Source organism: Lepidochelys kempii, chromosome 17 (assembly GCF_965140285.1).
Source record: "Lepidochelys kempii isolate rLepKem1 chromosome 17, rLepKem1.hap1, whole genome shotgun sequence".
Lineage (NCBI taxonomy): Eukaryota > Metazoa > Chordata > Testudines > Cheloniidae > Lepidochelys > Lepidochelys kempii.
In genome coordinates this window covers 6,549,361-6,571,753 of record NC_136396.1, presented here as the reverse complement: position 1 = coordinate 6,571,753, position 22,393 = coordinate 6,549,361, and the positions used below count along the sequence as shown (strand labels likewise).

The window sequence follows — 22,393 nt, the reverse complement described above, 5'->3', positions numbered from 1 at the left end:
TTTAACCGTATGATATCCGTGTTTCATTGTTTCTATGTCCACATCAATGGACAATGTAAATATTTTCAGCCTGAAATTTTGATAGGTAGGAGGCTATTTTATTGTTCGTTGACCAGGTTCCAATTAATTAATACAAACCTGGTACAAATTTATGCCCCGATTTTGCAAACATTTATGCACATGCAGAACTTTACTCATGTAAATAATCCAGGTGAAGGCAATGGGACTGCTTAAGTGAGGGAAGGCATGCACATGTGTAAGCATTTGCAGAATTGGTGTCTTAATTATGTTTGTGCTTTCTGTTAACGGATTTGTAACTTCTGTGTCTGTTAGCAAGTCTAAAGCATGGAACTAAGTTAATAACTTTGTTTTGACCGATTTTAATCCAACTGGGTAGCAGTGAGCAATATGTGATTTCCTGGTAATTGAAACACTGATTTACCTCAGAGGCAAAGACACAGTCCAAATATCTGTTGCCCTTTGCCCTTCCCATTACCTCACCATCAACCTTATTGCTTGTTTAAGTAACTCTTCCTTTACAGGCCTCAACTGTGATTATATCTTATCTGCATGAAATGGTTTAGGATCCATCCCTTTGATCAATGGAAGTGTTAGCTACTTTTAAAGTGGATGTCCTTTTTTATTCCCCACTCTGTCCCTTTTGAATTCAGAGCGGTTCCATAAAAGTTCTTGTTTTCTCAAATGACCTTGAGAAATTCAGCCTTTTGTGGGTCTTGATTCCAATCTCTTATTGAGGGAAGTGGAGGAACCTTTGCCCAGAGAAGGAAGATAAAGTTTGGTAAGGAGTCATGGTGATAGAACCACAAAGAAAAGGAGTACTTGTGGCACCTTAGAGACTAACCAATTTATTTGAGCATAAGCTTTCGTGAGCTACAGCTCACTTCATCGGATGCATACCGTGGAAACTGCAGCAGACTTTATATATACACAGAGAATATGAAACAATACCTCCTCCCACCCCACTGTCCTGCTGGTAATAGCTTATCTAAAGTGATCATCAGGTGGGCCATTTCCAGCACAAATCCAGGTTTTCTCACCCTCCACCCCCCCACACAAATTCACTCTCCTGCTGGTGATAGCCCATCCAAAGTGACAACTCTTTACACAATGTGCATGACAATCAAGTTGGGCTATTTCCTGCTATCACCAGCAGGAGAGTGAATTTGTGTGGGGGGGGTGGAGGGTGAGAAAACCTGGATTTGTGCTGGAAATGGCCCACCTGATGATCACTTTAGATAAGCTATTACCAGCAGGACAGTGGGGTGGGAGGAGGTATTGTTTCATATTCTCTGTGTATATATAAAGTCTGCTGCAGTTTCCACGGTATGCATCCGATGAAGTGAGCTGTAGCTCACGAAAGCTTATGCTCAAATAAATTCGTTAGTCTCTAAGGTGCCACAAGTACTCCTTTTCTTTTTGCGAATACAGACTAACACGGCTGCTACTCTGAAACCGGTGATAGAACCCCATCTGAGAGCTCCCACTTGGAGATCCTCAGAGGAAACACTCAGTAGCTGTGGAAAATATTTACCATGATGACATTTGATGGATTAACTAACTTGAAAAATGCCGCAGTAGCGAACAGCTTTTTTTCTCACTAATGTGGTTCACATGTCTTTATCATTTGAAATAGGTTGACCTCCTGCTCAATGAACAATTTCAAGAGTTATCCACAATCCCTTTATCCGGCAGAGCTAGAGCTACCTACCCCTGTTTGCATTTAATGCCAAGTTCAAAACCACAGTCGCATTAGGAGACCTTGACTCTTGGTGCCCAAGGGTTAATCTCTCTTTTTATCCCGGCAATATTGGAGAAACTCACAATATCATGGCTTTATTATTTGATGATCTTTATTTTAGATGCTTAGAAGGATTTTGTTTTGAACAGACAGAGTAGTTTTCACTATTCCCACGTGATGCATCTGACAAAAACTCCCTTTTCTGCTGTTGCTAACTTTTCCGTGGGTCATTTTGCCCCTCTGATCTTTTCATTTCTTCCCATTTGTTTGGAGAGTCTGTTGACTATCTGTGTGTGTTCTAAGGCAGATCACAGTAGTGATAAGTTCAGCAGCTTCACTGAATGTAAGTGCCCTGGAAACAGAAAATTACCACATTTTAAAATGTTGATAATTTAATAGAGTATATCAGGGAAGTTTATTTAATGTTCACAAAGATGAAAATTGCTTTGTATGATATGCTTCAGATCCCATGGATTTCTCTGCTGCCAGTAAAGTCAGTGAAATGGGACTGAAGGCATGTAGCATCTTCCAGGAATGAAGCTCATTATTATTGAGTGGTTTTAGTGATTGGTGAACTTCCAGGGAATGGGTTTAGATAATCATCCAGATGTGAAGTTGCTTATCTGCAGTATCCATGCTTTGGGGCGGGGGGGGGGGGCGGGAGCAGAAGACACATTTTTCCATCCCCTTCTTTGGCTTCTTTCCATCTACCTGGAGAGAGACCCAGCTTTTTGCTAACGACTGTGTGTTGAGAAGGTGATCAGCCAAACCAGCTCATTCTCTAGTCTCTTAAAGAGGTGTCCAGGTATGCCTTCTCTCTCCTAATTCAGTCTTGGGGTGACACGGCAGGCACCCTTCCATACTTTTTTTTTAAGGGTAGCCAGTATATTCCTCTCTGTATCTCGTGAGACCATATTTTCTGCTATTTCAGCATGTATGGTTCTCATCATGGCTGGAGAAGGGAAAGGCAAGAACTTCATTTCAGAACTTCATCAAAAGTTTGGTTCAAATTTGGATCTAAAATTGTTTGAATCGAAGGAACTGTTATGTTATTCAAACAATATTTTCCATTTAATTATTGATTACCAGGGTATTTGCATATCAGTAGAAGCTTTGTTTCTTTCAAATATTCCTGCTTCTCCTTCCAGAGTCTTAATTTGGAAACATTTAAATTTTTATGTCAACTTATTGTTCATTTTGTGAGAAATAACAATACATCATTTTGACAGGTTTCAGAGTAACAGCCGTGTTAGTCTGTATTCGCAAAAAGAAAAGGAGTTCTTGTGGCACGTTAGAGACTAACCAATTTATTTGAGCATGAGTTTTCGTGAGCTACAGCTCACTTCATCGGATGCATACCGTGCACGAAAGCTCATGCTCAAATAAATTGGTTAGTCTCTAAGGTGCCACAAGTACTCCTTTTCTTTTTGTGAATACATCATTTTATCACTAAAAGGACATAAGACCTTGTTAAAACTAAACAGCTCAACTGTCATTGGATGACCCATTTTAATTTTCTCAGCTAATTAAAGGTGTGGGTTTTTTTAGATTAAACAGTGGATGAGTACATACTTTTTTTTTTTTTTTTAATTAAAATGACTGTTTATATTTGAAGGTGAACAGGTTTTTTTAAGAGTCTAATTGCAGTACGCAAAGTTTGAGGTTTTGCATTTAAATGTGCAACTTGTTTACAAGAAAACATTGAAACAGTGGATTTCATTTTTAGGAAAACATCATGTGTTCACTCACTACTGATTCCCATCAATAATGAAGAAAACTGAAAAGTGAAAACTCATACATTTATTTAAATTTAAACCTCTTTTGATGGTCTGCCTAATGTCTAACATCAAATTATAAACCAAGTTTTCTTGTCACCTAATAACTGCTTTAGTTGATTCTTTCTTGGTGTCTCTTAATCCCAAGGTGGTAAAGTGATTTAGCAAAAACTGCATCTGTTTTCTCTTGATACCTGATAACTTCTTAATGAGTACTAACAGCTTATGTGAGAGCAAGGCCATTAGCACTAATGGATAGGGAGGACAGCTGATATGGCATGGGAAAGGTTAAAGATTACCAGGGAAGTTTTTGCGAATATACACATAGCACAAGGGAATAAGCACCGTAATGGTTTTGCACTGATATTTATGTACTAATGGACTGGGCCAAATCTTTGTACACCTATTACTTTTCAGACGTCTTGCAGTCACAATCTGGTATAACATATGACAGTAGTTCAGTTTGTTAGATAAGCATGCTATGTGTTTCATAGAAAGACTTAAATAGTGTGCTTGTCACTATATATAATCTAACTAGATATAATATTGCAGTTACTTTCTTAAGAGGCTCATTCTAACCTGTTCTTGTCACATAATCTTTCTATGTATTTTACTGAATCTGTAATGCTTACATTTTCTGGCTGCATAAAATACCGCTGCATTTGTGTATGCTCTTAGTTACAAATGTATGTCGCATCAGTATTGGTCAGTTTTTTCTGAAGGCCTATGTGTTGTAACACAGTATTGTGGTATTAACTTTTAGGTCTTTCCCTTCAGATACCGTTATTTGTTTTGTTGTATATTATTTTTTATCTTCTGGATGAAACATTAGCTGTTAAAGTTTGTTTTTTCTTATTCATTGATATGAGTATGAAAAGACAAGATAAGAAGCAAATGGCAGGATATATTACTAAAGACTTTAAAACCAAAAGGCATTCCTTTGATAAAGGCATGGCTCAATTTTAAGTGGTAGCATCTCCATTAGCATTAATGGGGTAAGTACATCAACAGAGGCATCTCAGAGGTTAATCAGGCTTCCTGGCTAGAAATTGCCATCAATACAGTGTGGCGCCTAATTCTGTTGGTCCTTCAGAGGCTTTCCTGACAACACACTACCAGACTTTGTGTAAGTCATTTCCTATGAATTATTAAAGCAAACGTTTGGCTGCTAATTGATGAACACTAATGTGTTTTCTAATCACTGCAGTTTGAGTTTTTAGCACTAAACAAAGCAGTTACAATTGATTTGTGGCTTATTCTTGGTTTCAGTTTGTGATCTGTATCTTTTTTTTTTTTCCTTTTCAATTTAGCAGGCAGCTTTGCTTGTCATTTTAGTTAAGAATTTGTTTGTTACAATGTCATTTTGTTCTTAAACACCTATTATATTTATTTATCAGAGCGGTCCTCGTCCAAGGAAAGACATTTCAGAGTTGTAGCTGTTTTTTTTTTTTTTTTAAAGCCATCTCTCCCAAACTGTCCTGTTCCATCCCCACCTGCAGAAAAAAAGTTAGTAAAGTATAAAACCCAGTGGAAGGGATAAATTTTCAAAGCAGTGCCTAGGAAACATGAACAGTAAGTCCCATTACTGGTAGTGTGATTTGTGTGATCTGCTGGAAAGTCCTCCTTCCCACCACTTTGAAGATGTAGGCTTTTAATGTTACTGGTTTTGGGTCTCCTATTCAAATGATATTAGAACTCCAAAAGGTGAATTCTTGAGAAATAAATGACTATCCCTGTTATATCCATCAAGGGCCACATCCTTCCTGTCTTACTCATCTGGATACCATTGCCTTCAGTGGGACTATTAATATATGAGTAAGTCAAGCATGGTTTGGTCCTAAGTAAATATTTCTCTACGTAGTGGGAATGGGCGATGGGATGGATCACTTTGTTTACCTGTTCTGTTCATTCCCTATGAGGCACCTGGCGTTGGCCACTGTCGGAAGACAGGATACTGGGCTAGATGGACCTTTGGTCTGACCCAGTAGGGTCGTTCTTATGTAGTGAATGTGTAATGCTTTTATTCCTCTCACTGCAGCTACAACATACATTTTGTTCCCTGTTACCCTCTCTGAGGTGACGTATCAAATGAAATGAAGGATAAGCTTTGTATATTTCTGTAGTTCATGATCATGGAGGAGCCCGGTCATGTGGCAATAGAAATGTGATCTGTGCACACACATCTCTGCCCTTCTTTCAAAGGGTTCTGTGCACCTGTCCCCTTTTACTATAATATCAATGTATTGTAATGCTTTCAACTGTAGTGGCTTTTGCTCAGTACCTCCAGGAACAAACAAATAAAAATGTTAGTTTTAAAAAGAAAAAAATTTACATAATAATGTCTAAAGACATTACAGTGAATACTTCTCTTCTTTTTATCAATGTTTTTGAAGCCATTAGCTAAAATATGTGAAATTACATTTTATTTTCCAAAGAAAACTAGTTCACGAGATAGATCAAACTCTACTGGTAGCTTGCTAAGCCTTTTAAATAGAATGTTATTACATTTAGCATCTCACACAATTAGTATGTCAGTTATAAAAACCCATTTAATTTGTTTTATGTGTTTTTTGATGTATGGTGATGAGCAATCTAGTCACCACATTCACTGTGCTGTGAGAGAAATTTCAATGTAGATCTGAAAAACAGCCCTAAAACTGTATTTATTGGTTCTCTTTCTTTTTATAGACGATAAAGACTGGACTTACAATGGTTGGGAAAGTGGTTACACAGCTGACAGGGACATTGCCTTCAGGAGCAACTGAAGAAGAGATTTTAGTTCATAGCAATACTCGTCGAAGTCCTCTGGTGCCTGGGATCATCACTGTTATTGATACCGAGACAGTTGGAGAAGGGCAGGTAATACAACTTGCAAAGAAACAAAAAGAGTATCAGTGTCACAAGACTTTAGAATTAAAAATGCATTATGTGCGTTTACATTTCCAAATGAAAAATATAACCATGAATTTTATCAGATCAAGCAAATTTACAGATGCACATTGTTATGGCTTAGGAAGTGCTATTTGGGACTGAATTTAAGCCAGCATGAATATAGCCTGTAGTGCGCATTTACATGACATTTTGACAACATCAAGTGTGAAGTGTCACTTTCTGTCCCTCTAACACTTGCTCAAAAGTGATGTTGATTTATGCTGACCAGTTGTATGTGGGTATGGTCTGATTACATTTATTAATACATAATGTAGCAGGAAATTTTGACACTGCTCTAGAAATATGGTGAATTGTTTGATATGGTGTAAAATAGTAATAACTGGGAGACTATGGTTAGCTAAGAAAATGAGAACTTGGGTAGAAAGTCTGTAATTACTCAACTTTTCAAAGCATAAATTTAAGTGAGTCCTAGTCTGCCATTTAATATTGTTTTTCTGACAGCATAGTTAATTTATAGAATACAATTGTACCATGTAAGATTATCTGTTTAAAAAACCCATATGTCAACCATTTAAAATGGAAACTAGTGTTTTAATTGAGTTTCTTTATAAAATAAAGGTGTCATAGGTTTCTTATTGATTTATTCAACTAATAGTTTATTTTTCAAGGGCCTGATCCTGGAAACTCTACTCATGCAAGACTCTAACTGGTTTAATTATTTGTGGCGGTTCCTCAAATTGAGTTTTTTCCATAATATATTTGTCAACATTTGCTGAATTAAAAACAAAACCAACAACAACCTGCCCTTATTCCTTCCTATTTCTCCCAACCCCCAAAGGGCCCACACTAAAGTTTAGGATGTACTGTGTGTACAGCTTTGTTATCTTGGTAAGATATTTAAAAATAAAAGAAAAAGTCATGTTAGGTATGTTTCCTAACTGATGATAAAATAAAATATTTTCCTTTCCAGGTTTATAATATGCTGTCTGATACTTTAATGTTTCCAAGAATTAATTTAAAGATAATCAAATCCATATAGTGTTGCCAGTGATTTGATATAGAAGCCCCTTCTCTCCTAAAAACAAAATAATACAAAACCAGCAGAAAATAGAAAATAACAGTATTTTATTTGATTTTACAAGATTCTGTTAGGAAAATCAAAAAGAAAAGGAGTACTTGTGGCACCTCAGAGACTAACCAATTTATCTGAGCATAAGCTTTCGTGAGCTACAGCTCACTGCATCTGATGAAGTGAGCTGTAGCTCACGAAAGCTTATGCGCAAATAAATTGGTTAGTCTCTAAGGTGCCACAAGTACTCCTTTTCTTTTTGAGAATACAGACTAACACGGCTGTTACTCTGAAACCTGTTAGTAAAATAAAGCTGCTGGCCTTTGGGGTTCATTTTTGTTTCCTGGAAAATTTTCTGTTGCCTTTTCTTAGAAAGCCAGAAAAAAAGAGAAATTCTACTTCATAAATTTATCATGAAGCCTTGTTTAATGCAGTCATTATTTCTGATGTTCTTGTCTGTGCATTAACTATTCTGCATTAGAAATAAAATGATTTATCTTAGGTTTTTAAGTCTCGTTGTTGGTTTAGAGGTTTTTATGAACTTGTCCTCTGACCTTACCAGTAGTAGGGAGTAATCAAACTTAAAGGACACTGTGGAAAAGTAGTTACAAAAATGGTTACAGTTGCCTTGCCCAAGTAACACTACAATATCATAAATAAGCCACTATTGCTCATGAAACAATTGTGTTTTTTGTCTTAAACCCTGAAGTATCAGGTTTTGAGGTAGACACTATTCTTAGATCATTTGAATCCAGAAATAACTTTCTGGTGTTTATATTTTTGTCACCTGGGATATGTAAACAGTACTGGGGTTGATAATTTATTTTCAGTGTGGAGCTGGCTCTCAGAATTTTCTGCATGGGTTTTTCTAATATGGGGAACCCCACCCCCCACAGAGGGCCTTTTTATAACTTCAGGGAAAGGTCTAGGTCTATCAATGAAGAAGCTTGATCAACAAAAATCTGGGAGATAGTTTTAATTTTTTATGTGGCCTAGAAAATGTTGGTTGTTGTAGAACACTGCCTCTGTAGGGCACTTTCCTGTGTAAGGTGTGTGACGTGCAGTTCTGTCCCTTCTGAGTCATTGCTAGATGCTACCCTCCTTCTCTGTTTCCCCCATCATTGAATTGAATCAGCGGATTTTGTGCATGATCCTGGCTTGAACATGGCAGATTCCAGTTCTCCTGGCTGCATGAATTAACTAGTTCCAGTGCAGGGGAGTGGGAATAAGAGTCAGTTGGTAGGAGGCTGGGAATGCTCCTGCTCTCTCACACTGATGGGATCGGGTACGTCTGGAGGAGGTGACCGGTTACTGTTTAGATGATGTAGGATCCATCTGCACTACCTCCACAGAATGGGTAGTTTTCATAGCATAATTGATTCAGGCTCCAGTTAGGAAGTCACTTAAGCAAATGCCTGACTTTAAGTGTGTGAGTAGTCTCACTGAAGTAAATAGGACTGCTCACATGCTTAAAGGTATTAGAGAGACTAGATGGGTGAGGTAATGTCTTTTATTGGACCAACCACTGTTGGTCAGAGAGATCTGAAGAAGAGCAATGTGTAGCTCAAAGGCTTGTCTCTCTCTCACCAACAGAAGTTGGTGCAATAAAAGATATTACCTCACCCACCTTGTCTCTCCCATACCCTAGGACTGACATGGCTACAACTGCACTGCCTTCTTAAAGGTAGGCACATGGTTAATCACCTTGCTCGATTGCTGCCTATATGACTACCTGAGCTGGGTTGATCCTTGCTCATTATATTTAATGTCTGGAGGGAAATGACCCCATCATTGCAAATTGGCTTGTCTGTAGTGTGTTTTACCCCACCTTCACACCTGCCCCATTCCTCAAACCTTTGTTGGGTTCACCCAGTTGGGATGGAGAGGGGTTGAGCTGGATGGTTAATGTGGGTTACTAACAGGGTCTAATGTTATCCCCATGCTCAGATGAAATAATTGTTCTACAGTTACAGGTCAAATCCCTTGTGTATTTTTATCTTTGCTTTCAAGGCACCGCTCCTGGCAGTGATTAAGCGGGCAATGATAGGACATAGTTTCCACAGTATGCATCCGATGAAGTGAGCTGTAGCTCACGAAAGCTCATGCTCAAATAAATTGGTTAGTCTCTAAGGTGCCACAAGTACTCCTTTTCTTTTATCGAGATCTAGACTCATTCGGAGAAATGAAATGACAAAGTAGGTATGAGACACCCCATTGGGTAGAATCCCTGACTTCTTTTAGGTGGAAAGGGAAAGATGAGGATTTGTGGTTTGGGCTATTACATCTCTGTTGAATTGGGATGGATGTGCTCAATGGTAGCTTGGGTCTTCCTAAATTGCATGGGAACCCACGGATTCCACATAAGTTTGTATTCTGGATTGAGTTAACCCTTTCCAGACCCTGAAGCAAAGCCCTTTCATCCAGGGACCTGTGCGTTGGGGTGTGTGTGTGTCTTAAAGGATAGTCAAAAATAATAGCACCTCTAGTTTCAGGGACGTGGATGGGAGTCGGGTGCCCAACTTCGAATGGCTTTCAACTGGGCACCTAAATGCCCGTTGTGAATTCCAAAATCACCCTATTTATCCACGTAGCACTAACCCCACCTCTGACAAAGAACTTTGGGCATTGTATTATATAATGGAATGAAAACAATTACAGAGTAATAAAAATAATGAAATGACCTCTTTAAGAGAGAGATATGTAAAAACAAATGAGGGGTCCAGTTTAAAAAGTGGAATAAAAAGCATAGGAAAGGAAGGTAATAAATATGTGGCCAGCAGTGGTTATCCTGCAAACACTTTTGAAAGGGAAAAAAGTAAGTAAAGGATTAAATGAAATAGGTGTCACTGGGGAGCTTGTTCTATACCGTGGGGCCTACAAAAGCAGAATGTGTGATTGTTGACTTTGGATATGACAGTATAAACCCTAACTTGGAGGTGTGTGTGATATGAAGATTTACCTGCCGAAATTAGGGTTAAGAAGCATGTATTGAACATAGTTAGGCCAGAAGTGTTAGAATTTTAAACGGACATTATTCTCTCTCTTTTTAAAATTCAGTTTACCCTTTTATAGGCAGCCAGTGTAAAGAATGCAAGATAGCACTCAGTGCATTTTATGAGATACGATATTAACATAATATTGCTTAATTTGAAACATTTATTAACGTTATACAGAAATATACACACATTTGTACACCGAAGAAATCTTTGAATTTAACGACACAGAGATGTAATGTTGTAAATCTCTGGGGAAAATATTTTTGGTAAATCTTATTAATGTAGATATATTAGTGAAGTCTCACATGTGGCAGTTGTTTATGTGCTAGTTCCTTCTTTTAAAAACAGTAGTACTCTGAGAGAGTTTTTAACTGTAGTGTCGTTAAAAGAAAAGTGTAGAAATGTTGAATTATTGGATTATTTGGATTATATTTAAAAACTGAATAAAAATAATGATCAAGAACCCCAAGTAACTTTGTGGTCAACCAAAATATGTTACCACGGTCCATGTGCTTGTTTAAACGTTCTTTTAATGAAGTGTTACCAAACTTTTCAGTTAACTGCAGTGGCTATTTATTTGGATCTGTTAATTAGTTTAAATGGATAAAAACGAACCTATACAGATGTCCTCTTTTTTTCTCTAATTGGAAATAAATACAGAAACCTTTAGTGGTTTGAGTTTTATAGAAAAATTATTTTCTTTTGACCTTTGATTCTTTATTCTTAATTAATTCATCAACTAGGCCACCCACATTTAGTCTGAAATAATGACCTTTTTCAAAAGCCGGCAGTTTTGTGCCTGAATATAAATCTGTTAAACATCTAAGATTTAGTTGATTCTTAATGTTTTTGATAGTGATGTGATTAATGATATATCACTGAGTTACTCATTGATCATTCAAAACACATGAAAATATTTGAGGAAATTTTTTTAATGTTAACTTCGAAAAATTATAAGATATATAACATGTTTGTCTTTTTATGTTTTAAAATGTGATTGGTGTTTTTTTCCTGTTCCCTGTTAACTTTTTATTGCATTAAAGAGGAATTCTTTACACACACACACCAAAAAAAAAAAAAAGGCAGACTGCTGCAGTTCCATAAGTTCATTTCCATTTGGTAAGGAGCTGATAACAATTGAACCAAATAAAGATGCTTCTCAAGTATCAAGAATCATTTATGGTAAAACAAAAGGCTTAAAGAATAAAGGGTATTCAACAGTAAAACTTTAACGGCATACGCAATTCCATTGGTTATTAATCCCTGTACTTTTACTTACGACAAAGTACAATTTTCACAAAAGTTAATTCAATATTCTAACACTCAGAATATATTTCACTTTTTATATCTACATGGATTATAGATATATATGATAATGTAAATAAAAATAAAATATAGCAACAGGATTCCCTCAGAGCATAATACTGTCTGCCTTACTTTTATTAAAGGGGATCTGCTTTTTGTCAAGAAGACATTTTTGTCTCAGATAAACGGTTCAGGCTGAGCGCAAGGCTGTTTTGAGTTTATGCTGGATTCTATTAAAAGGGGAGCAGTAGTTAATGCCACAGATTTATCACTTTTAGCCCTTTTCCACTGATGTTTGACCTTAGCTATAATGGTTTTGGGGTTTTTTTGCACATACATCTTAGGACCTGAAGCTGACAATGCACTGACTTTAGCTATTTAAATCCACTGAGACTTTAATGAAGATATTTTTGTATGTGCAATAGTTATAGAATATTTTATTCTTCATATTTCTGTTGCTAAATTGATTAGTTTGATCCCATCATCATAAAAATCATTCTTTCTTAATTGTATTAAGAATAAGACCAACTTGATTCAATTTGTGTCCATTTTTATTTGTGTTACTTTCATATTTTGTTTAAAAGCATGTCTCCACTGGGGTAAGACGTGTAATTTAAAGATTAAAATAATTGAAGTCACAATTGTCAATGGCTTCTGTTCAACAACATGGAATATACTAAAAATGAAGTAAAACGCAAATTAGGAATAAAAGGCTTTAGTTTAAACTCTCTCTCTTTCCTTGAAAGCAAACATTGTATTCTAATAACAAGTGTAATGATTCCTGTTGGTTTTTTGTCTGTTTTTCTGTTTAAAGAAGATAATGACTACTTTATTAGTCTTTTATTGCTTAGTGTTTTGTTGAACTTCAATGTAGTCAGCTTGATAGAGCTATAGCAGTGACTCATCATGTTCAATTAAGCACTGGGTAGAGCTGCTTCTTTTGAAAATCTCATTGCAGCTATCTGGCTGAGGTGCTGGCTGGGCATCTCAGATAAGATGAGTGGTGATTTTCAGGGTCTCGACAGAAAAGGCCTAATGTTATTTTTGTGGAATTCTTAATTTCTGATGATAGGGAAATATGTAAGGAAGATATTTGAGTAACCTTGTGATACTGAGTTACCAGGCATTTGCGAGGACAGTGGCCGGATTTATGAGCCTATTACTAAAAGTGACTTTGTCATGGTGTTTTAATCTTAGCACCAAAGGGAGTGTGTTTAAATCACTGCCATGGAGTTTGAAAAAGTTCCAGCATGAGAATATGGGGTTGGGGGCTTCCCCACTCTGGCAGCAGCTGAAAACATCCTTACGCAATTTGTGCCATCCTTTCCCAAGAAAGGATTCTCACTTCCGCCCTTCTTAGTTGCACATAGTCTGAACTGGTGGAAAGGGACGGCTTTACAACGTCAATGTTGATTTAACGTACCTCCCAATCACCATGGATAATTCTCAACCCACTCCAGCCCCTCCAGTACCCTTGCAGAAAATTTCTTTCATTTCAGCATCAGCGTAAAGTGTCCCCATCCCATCTTCTGTGAAGTCTATCTAGAAGAATCCCCTGTGGTCTGAATACCTTCTTCATTGCCTCAGTGCAGCAGCTTTCAGCCTTATTCTGGAAATGAAAATTGTGCAATTTGTACTGTTACAGGGGTATAGTTAAAGATACCTTCATATTAGTATTGTTGTGTTCACACTAGGGGCAATAGATCAATAAAAAATTGCATCTAACTGAAAACGTTACATGGGGTACAAAATCTGTAGGAAGACTAGGCATTCATATTTTTCCTTGCTTTGAAAGGACCACAGCCTAGAGTTCATTGCTGGGCTCTTCTCTCGCTGACAAGACTGATCATCTGGTCAGCCAGGGAGAACCCTCAGCCTCTTCCTTCCATTGTAGTGTAGAGATGATATTGAGATGTGAAAAAGGCCTCTCCCTAGCTTACCACGGCAACTGCCCAGTCAGACATTCAAGAAGGGGAAAAACAGTAAAAGTTTCAGGTACACCCAGAAGATTTTTAAATATAAGTAAGTGATGAACAAAACACTGTCCATTTCAGGTCCTTGCTAACCTCCCTCCTGTATTCCAGTGTAATTTCCTTTGTTATGTTGACTTTAAAAACATGAGGGATGTGTCTTTAATTTCATATTTCCCCACATTGGCAGGTATGTGAGGTCGCTAACTCCATTTTCTTAGTGGCTGCCATGGTAGGGAGTGAAAAGTATTCGATGGAAAGACAGTGTGGGGCTGAGAGCCATGAGAGTTGGAGGATCACTTGTAGGAGCTCTCCACCTCCTGTTAATTTCTGTATTTTTGAGTCACAAAGATTTGAGTTCTTACTCTCTTTAGCTAAACATGAGACACTGACATTGCCATTTGAATAAGACAGCTTTCCAAAGAGTCAGACTCTCTAGCATTTTGGGGTTTGCATGGTCTTCAAGGCCTGTTATGTGTTTCTGAATGTAGAAAGGAGACAATAGAAATCAATTTGTTCTTATTCCTTTAAAAAAATCACAAACAGTGGCATAGTAAATCCAAGTGAAAAGATTAAAAGGTAGTTCATTTGTTATGTTTGTAGGTCAGCTTTGTATGAAGAACCGGAGATTATTAGAAAACTGATATTAAATCACTCACAAATTACGCCCTTCCAGGAAGAGCATTTTAAGTAGCTGAAAAACAGTTTTAAAATTTGAACTCCATTCGCTCAACCTATGAATGGTAAATTTTTGGCATTATGCTGTACTCAAATTAGGGTAGCGTTTCACAATGCCTAAAGATCCTGTGGAATCCCTATTTGTCATGATACTTTTAGACTAAAAGTGTTTGCGTTTTCCTAACAGCCAGACTGTTCTTTGACCATTGTACAGAGATTTTTGTTTTAGAGATAATCATCTCGGTGCAACTTTCATTTAAAAGGAACCCACACTGAATTAATCATGTTTGCTGTCTGTATAAAAATTTGCACATGCAACAGATCAGATAATGTACATTAACTTGTTTTAACTGTGCTTTTAGATGAATACTGATATCTACAAATTTCAGGTTAACAAAAACTTGGTGTAACATGACTGGATTTAAAAATCTGCTGTTTCGTGTGTGATACTAGCTTAGGGTGCAACTGCTATCTTTAATTATGATGAGGAGGCCTAGGGTAAGAATACATAAAAGTGGAAGCTGTGAAAAGATGATATACAGGAGTTATTCAGTGCAGCTTATATAGGCTGCGAAAAGGAATGCTGTTTCTTTGAAATGCTCTTAGGAAGATCTCCAGACCCTTTTCTTAGTGGTTCTGGAATCAGTACGGAATGCTGACAACGGAAAGCAAAACCATAATTGTCTGTATATGACAGTGCCAAGTAGTTTGAACGTTTAAAATAAGTCGGGCACAGGCCTCCTCATCTCTATTACATGACTTCTTTAAACATTTTAAGATGATTTCTCATTTCATCCAATGACTGTTAAGAAAAGGAAGTTTTAAATGCTCAAAAGTGTTTTGGAACACAAGAACAAATTATTAGAAACTTGGAAGAAATAATTTTACACTACCTTATTAAGAAAACTGGAACCTTGCTTATTTAGCGTAGATGCCATTCACTTAATATGGGTTACATTGTTAATAAATTGTCAAATGTTTTTCATTAATAATTTTTTGGGATTATTTTGTTTTGTTTTGAGTTTTCCATATTTAACTAGAATCATAGAAACGTAGGCCAGGAAGTGATATTTAGAGGTCATCTGGTCCAGCCCCCTGGACTGAGACAGGACCATTCCTGACAGGGGTTGATCTAACCTGTTCTTAAAAACCTCCAGTGAAGGGGATTTCACAGTCTCCCTTGGAAACCTATTCAGTGCTTAACGATTGTCAATAACTAAGTTTTTATAAGGGAGTTGTTTCAATATACACACTCAACCTTCCCCTTCTGTGTGCTAGGGTGTCTGGACCACATTACTTCCTTGTCATTCAAACCACAATGCTTATAGATGGGGACAACAGAACATTGAAAACCAAGGATCATGGGCCAAAGTAGATACTTTCTACTCTGTACTTTGATATTTTAAACTGGTTTCAGGTAAACAAGATTATAATAAAACAATGGGAACATATTGTAGTGAAGTGTCCTGGACTACCAGGAAGATGGATTAGATGACCTAACAGACGTGTTCAATCTTTATTTTTTCCCTTTGTATAAGCAGTCTTTTTTCCTACTTGCAGACAGTTCTGCTACGTATACTTTAAATATTACAAAGGAAAAGGTTTTCCTGTGTCATGATTAAGTGACACCTTCCGCTTTTTAGGTTGCATTTGTGCTACCTGTTCTTTTTCTGTCATTTTTTGTTTCGTCTTGCTAGAAAAATTATTTCTTGTTTACACTTAAGGAATTATGTATGCTTTCTGGCTGAAATTGTCCCTCATCAATCCCTCTTGGACTAGCTCAAACAAATTGACTTTGTGCAGGACAAAGTCCACCTACCAACCTGAAGAAAAGTGAGATAATTCCACAGCTTCTGTACAGCTTCTTCTTGAGTCCTTGAGATGGAACAGGAGATTCTATTCTGAAGTAAAAAGAACGAGGAGTAGTTGTGGCACCTTAGAGACTAACAAATGTTTTCTGAAGTAGAAAGTTGACCCCACTGGATCCTCCTAATCATAGACCTACTGGCAACAACCCTGCCTCAACCTGCAGCAATCTAGACATGGAGCCTAGCTTCATAATACCCAGGGTACAGAGTCCTGCACAAACCTGCGCTGTACCCACCAACACTTCGTGCAGCAGAGCAGCAGTAGTATTCTATCTGTAAGCGATAAGTAAAAGGGACTCCCCGGGACTCCCGTAGTATGTCCAGTTTTTTGTAGTCTGCAGTATGGGAGCTGTACGCTTTAAAAATCACTCCATGTCATCTACAAAATAGTGCAGAAAATTGTGCAATTGTCTGGATGTTTCCTATAGATTTTACACATATTAATATTTCTAATTCCTGCTAGTATGTATCTTTTGTAAAATGGATATTCAAGTGTTAGTAATCCCGGCATGAATTTCCACTGCTTATGAAGAGGCCTGTTGGATTTCTACTCTTCAGGCAGTCATTAACAGAATCTTCAAAATTCTGCAGAGAAGTGCAGAAATGAGTGGGTGTTGAATGACTGTGCAACTTTGTACCATACAGCAACACCTAACCTTTCTTTGTCTCAATTAATATTATGCAGGTGATCGTTAGCGAGGATTCTGACAGCAACGGTATTGTGGCCCACTTCCCTGCCCATGAAAAGCCTATATGCTGCATGGCTTTTAACCCCAGTGGTAAGTTCTTTTACCATCGTTAATTTTGTATCATATTGTATGTGAAGAGTAAAAAATGTGGTTCATGTGTATTATGTTTCTTTCAGGGAATTAAAAATTACATCAGTCTTTTAGTAGTCCAGTGTGGTACATGCACATGATGACTTTAGTAAACGTTGGCATCTGAAGTCTTTTAGTTGACTGTTGAATATCAGTTGACCGAGACTGCAGTTAATTTGTCTTTTCTGGCACTTTCAGCCTCAAACAGCTATAATGCATGAAGGAACAATATGACTAATATCTGTAGTAGTAGATATAGCTGAAATACTAAGGGAAGTTAATTAATTATGTTTCCTAATACGCTTTCCTTCCAGAAGTTAGGGACTATAGCTTTCCTAAAATATTTCTTCATCCTAGATTTGAGAATAAAATGGGTAATTTCAATTAAACAAATATTTTTAAGGTAACTTGTGGTGACAAAAGATGTTTTGTTGACATGTAACTCAGGATTCTGCCCTTCCCTTTCTTTGGAGTGCTGTGAGCCGTGATCTGAAAATATTTTAAAAACCTCAAAGAAAGCACCTTTTCCCCTCCTTCCTCTTTGCAGATGAAGAATGGTTGTGGGCAGGTGAGATGCATCCTGTTAGTGAATCTTGTCCAGTTGACAAGTAGTATGTTTATTAGTCTTCTTAAGACAGAGAAATAACTTTTTGATTGACTGCACAGTGGTCAGTAAAAGGGCTAGGGAATCAGCATCTTCCGCTTGCCTAAATTAATGAGTTCTAAAACGTCGTAAATGCCCTGAAGATCTTGGGGATGAAGTCACATTTCAAAGAACTAAAACTGAATGTATGTCATGTATATCTTCACTTGTGGTGACCAGTCAGACTGATTTTGACATCCCATCTGTTATGTCAAAACTCCTTAATAGTAGTGTGCGGTTCAAAGCATCCCTACTATTAGTGCTTTTGACATAAAAAGCTGTATTCTTATCTCATAGTTTGGGGATTTTACATGTAACTCTCTGTGGATTAAGGTGAGAATGTACTCTGTAAATTCCAGAATGGTGATATTTCGGTACTGTTCTCAGTCTTGCGTGTTCGGTACAAAAAATAATACTTAGAGTGTGGGTGGTGCTGACAAATTGAAATAGTTCTTTGGGATGCAATAACCATTCGTTAAATACCCTTTAAAAAGGGAAATGGTGTAAATTAGAGAAAAGGAAAATATTTATGTAACAACAGATTTTGTAGTACTTTTATAGATGGAGATATGAATTTGCATATATATTAGAATGTCTCAGCTTTTTTTCTCTTTGTTTGATCATGCACTGAAATTATAATCTTTTGTCTATGATACAATATCCTGTTTCCATGGATCTCCTAGTTGAACAAGACACTTTGTGGGGAAAACATCATTTTCTAAACACAAGTATTTTCTGTCCACACTGGAAGAAAGACATGAGGCCATGGTGTGGTTTAATTAGGCTGCAACTTCATTCATTTATAATATCTGGGAGTACCCAGCAACAGATCATACAGAGGTGTGAAGAAGAGGTTGGCTCCCTGCTGATCTGGATGTAGAAGCCCCAAACCCCCTTCCTCAGCTCCCTTAAAGGGGGCTACGAAAAGGAGGAGGTGTTGGCTTCTCGCTGATGAGACTTAGGAGCCCCCCTTATTCAGCTCCCGTAAGGGATGTTTTCCTTAAAATTCTTTTCCATTCCATATTATCTGATAATCGTATCCCTTCCAGACAGAGTACCTGCACTGGGCATCTGCCACAAGGAGGTGCCAGCAAAATCCTTGGATAGCTTCCTCCCACCCATGATGGGTTCCAAGGTAGCCACAGATTCCTTCCTCTTTTTTTTTTAAACCCAGGGTGAACTATATCTGCATCTGGTTTCTGTTTCCAGGCTGCCAAAGAGTGCACAAGCTGGACAAAGACCCACTCACATTAAGGTTGCGGTGGGCACATTGTTGACTGTTTGCTGTGTGTCATGAAACTCTTGTGAAAATGGATGACCCACGGCAAGGTATTAAATCATGCTGCTCAGCCTGTGTTTTTCCAGTGAAGTTCAGAAAAGATTGAAAATTATTACTTCAGCTCCATACACAGTGAAATTATCACTTAAACCAGTAAGCTGGATTCTCTATTTAATATCCAGATTGGGTTATATTTGATGTCAGCACTGTAAATGACATCATTTTAACCCTTTACATAAGTGGCATGTTGCCATTCAGACTGGTATTTTTGCAAAGCATAATGAAAACAAGAAGTGGCTTTTGCTACCAGGTTCTTCTACTGGCTATTATATAACTATATAATCCATTAATTACCCCTGATATTATATTCTGAGACATCATACCAATATCTAATGGCTAAATTTCACTAACCAGTGGAATTGATGGACACTGAACCTTTTTACATTTAGATTTGTGGCTAATCAAATAGCAATTTATATTCATTGTTTCTTTGTAGCAATACACTCGTGAAAATATTTTGCACGTATTCAGTTTTCAAAAATAATTTAAGCATTGTGAATCACAGGTCCAGAATTATAGTACAGCTCTTCAGAGTACCTGATAAATAAATGTAACAATGCACCAAAAGTCAAAACATGCAGGAAGATTGATAAGTTACATTAACACAGTTTCTATGCAACAAAAGCTGATCGAGTTAAGCAGCATAGCCCCCTTAAGCAATCCTTAAACGAACCAGATTGTCAATAGAATGTATTTGTGATATGACAAAGATACTCACTTGAAATATTTCTAATGCACTCCTTTGTACTGAACATAGGACTAGTTTGTGATGATTTAATCAAAAGCGATACAACAACATTACAACACTTAGAAATGTCACACTGTAAAAATAGCTGTTAGATGGGGATAGCGTTAAGTTTCGCTTCACTATAGAACAAAGATTACAAAAAGGCCCTACAAAGAGGAGGAGAAGAGGGAAGTACTGATGTCAGCGTGATATTTGGCCTAAAACTTTTGTTTTTTATTTAAAAAGAAAAAAATGTACTGCACCTTTAGCTCCCTAGCCGTGTTAAATCTCATTATGGGCCTGATCCAAAGTCTATTGAAAACAATGGGCGGACTCCCTAGAGTGCACTGGGTTTTGGATCAGGCCCCATAAGCTTGTCTGTTGCTGACTGGCCTTTGCCAATGTGATATTTTTTTAAGACTGAGGCAAATCTTTTTCTCTTTTTCTTTTTGCATTAAGACATGCTGAAAAAATACATCTTTTCCCATTTGTACAAATTGCCATGCTTTCTTCAGGCAGGTAACTCAAAAACAGCTGACCTTTGAAACGGAAAACTTGGCATATAATTAGTGTTTATTTTGGACTAGATCCATGACCAAGTTTGAAAAAAGTAATTGCTTGGATAATAAAATAATAAGCAGTTGAATCAGCACTTCTCAGTGTGCTGAGTGGGCGGCTTAGATTTTTAACAGAATCTGAAATATCCCAGTACACATCTCCCTGGAGCATCCTGGCAGTAACAGGCTGCTGCTGGAGCAGTTGGTATTGTGAATGTCTTATTCTAAAACAGGCAGCTAATCCTGATTAAAAACTGCCTTAATAACAGGGACTGATAAAAATCGTGGGAACACAAATTGCAAAGTCTGACAATGTACGGTGTCTTCACAATTTTTTGCCTAATTCAGAAAATGCTATGCTTTTATTTAACAAAAAATTAAATTGCATATAGTTGTGTGTGTGTGTTTGCCTTACAGCTGGAAACTCCATGACCCTGGGGTTTGACCAACAGAACCCCTAGATTTGCTGGAATTTGACAAAATCCAGGGCCATTTATAGACTGTCCTTGCCTTTCTGCTTTACATTTTTTAAGATAAATAGATTAATTTTGAAGTATGGAAGCAGTTCAGTAAAAGTAAAAAGAATGGATATCTCCTACCTGTCTAATGGTGATTTCATCTTCGGGAATAATCAGTAAAGGGCATCAAGACAGATATACACCAAATACTGAATTAAAATGAACTTATCATTATAGTTATTTTCCCCTGAAAGAACATTGTGTTGTAATGCAAACGAAGAAGATTTAAGCCCATTTTACAGGTTTTCTTTGCCATTGGTGATAGCCAACAGACAGATTTCTTATACAGTACTCTTGTACTGTTTTTGGATGGGAGTTTAGTTAAACTTACCCCAGGTTTCACATGCAGGTCTCTAGCCATTATGCTGTCAGCTTGTTTGCTAACTGAAAATTATTAACTCTTTGTAGGTAGAATTTGTATGAGTATTCTGCATATCCATTTTATATCGAAAACTGATATAATTTTCATAAATGTTACTAGATTTTACTATCAAAATCACCAATTTTATTTATATTGTGCCAAACATGTTGGTCAGTACTTTTGAGACTGAAATAAAGATAAGAGCTTTGAAGAGCTCACATTCTGCTTTTAGACATCTGGTTTTGAATAAATTCAATAAACGTTATAAGTAATAATTCTACATTGCCAAGCGCCGTGACCTAGGTGCTGTGTGCAAGTATAAAATACACAGATATGAGTTCAGGGCATAGATTAGGCTGGTACCTAGCAGTATGGTGTATGGGCACCTCCTTCATGCTGCTGTCTTCTTCTCCACAGAATCAAAGCCTCGTTTTGTGTGGGGTGGAGTGATTTTTTGCAGTAAATAAAATTTCTAGCTGTTCTAGTTGCTGAGATTCTCCATTCACAAGGCTAAGGAAGCAGTGATGTCTGCTTGGGCTTGCAGAATGATAAGGTGTGATGTGCCCCACTAATGTCACTGGGTGTTAATTTACTTGGAAGATCTACACAATCCACTGTGAGTGACAGCTCATTTTGGTACCATGATTCAGTGGTCTTGGGAGAGTACTGCCACTTCCCCTGCCCTTTCTGCCCTCACCCAATCAAGGAGACAAGCTCAAGGAGCTTCAGAGGCCAGTAGGGCATCTAAGCCTCCTTGAACAATAGCTAAGCTAAGCTCAAGAAGTTCAGCAGGACTGACAAAGCTCACCAAAGGGAAGCCAAGACCAGTGAGCCATATGGAAATATTCAGACACCAGTAACTGGTATGTGTGCTGAGACCAGAGAGCTCACGTACGATCCTATTTTGAGAATCTGCACAAGTGCATTTCTGATGGGAAGAGCTTGGAAGAGTATATTTTTTTTCTCGCAGTTCAAGTCTCTGTCTGAATTGAAGACCTCCAACTGCAACTTAATTATTAGAACATTTCAACCTGTGACGAAATTGTGTGGTGATGTCGGGTAACAGTCTCCTTTCTTTCAGAGTGGTAGCTGTGTTAGTCTGTATCAGCAAAAAGAAC

General features: G+C 37.4%; 1 protein-coding gene across 16 annotated transcripts in view; it reads left to right on the top strand.

Moving 5' to 3' along the window:
• The window catches only part of BCAS3 (BCAS3 microtubule associated cell migration factor), a 500,892-nt gene that overhangs the window by 101,559 nt on the left and 376,940 nt on the right, over positions 1-22,393 (top strand). For all 16 annotated transcript variants that reach the window (XR_012155467.2, XR_012155469.2, XR_012155468.2 and 13 more), the window contains 2 exons: positions 6,223-6,393; positions 16,998-17,091. Coding sequence is in view for 13 of the 16 variants with exons in the window: in XM_073315905.2 (XP_073172006.1) it covers positions 6,223-6,393; positions 16,998-17,091 (265 nt within the window). In the remaining 3 variants the exon portion in view is untranslated. The remainder of the gene's footprint in view (positions 1-6,222; positions 6,394-16,997; positions 17,092-22,393) is intronic.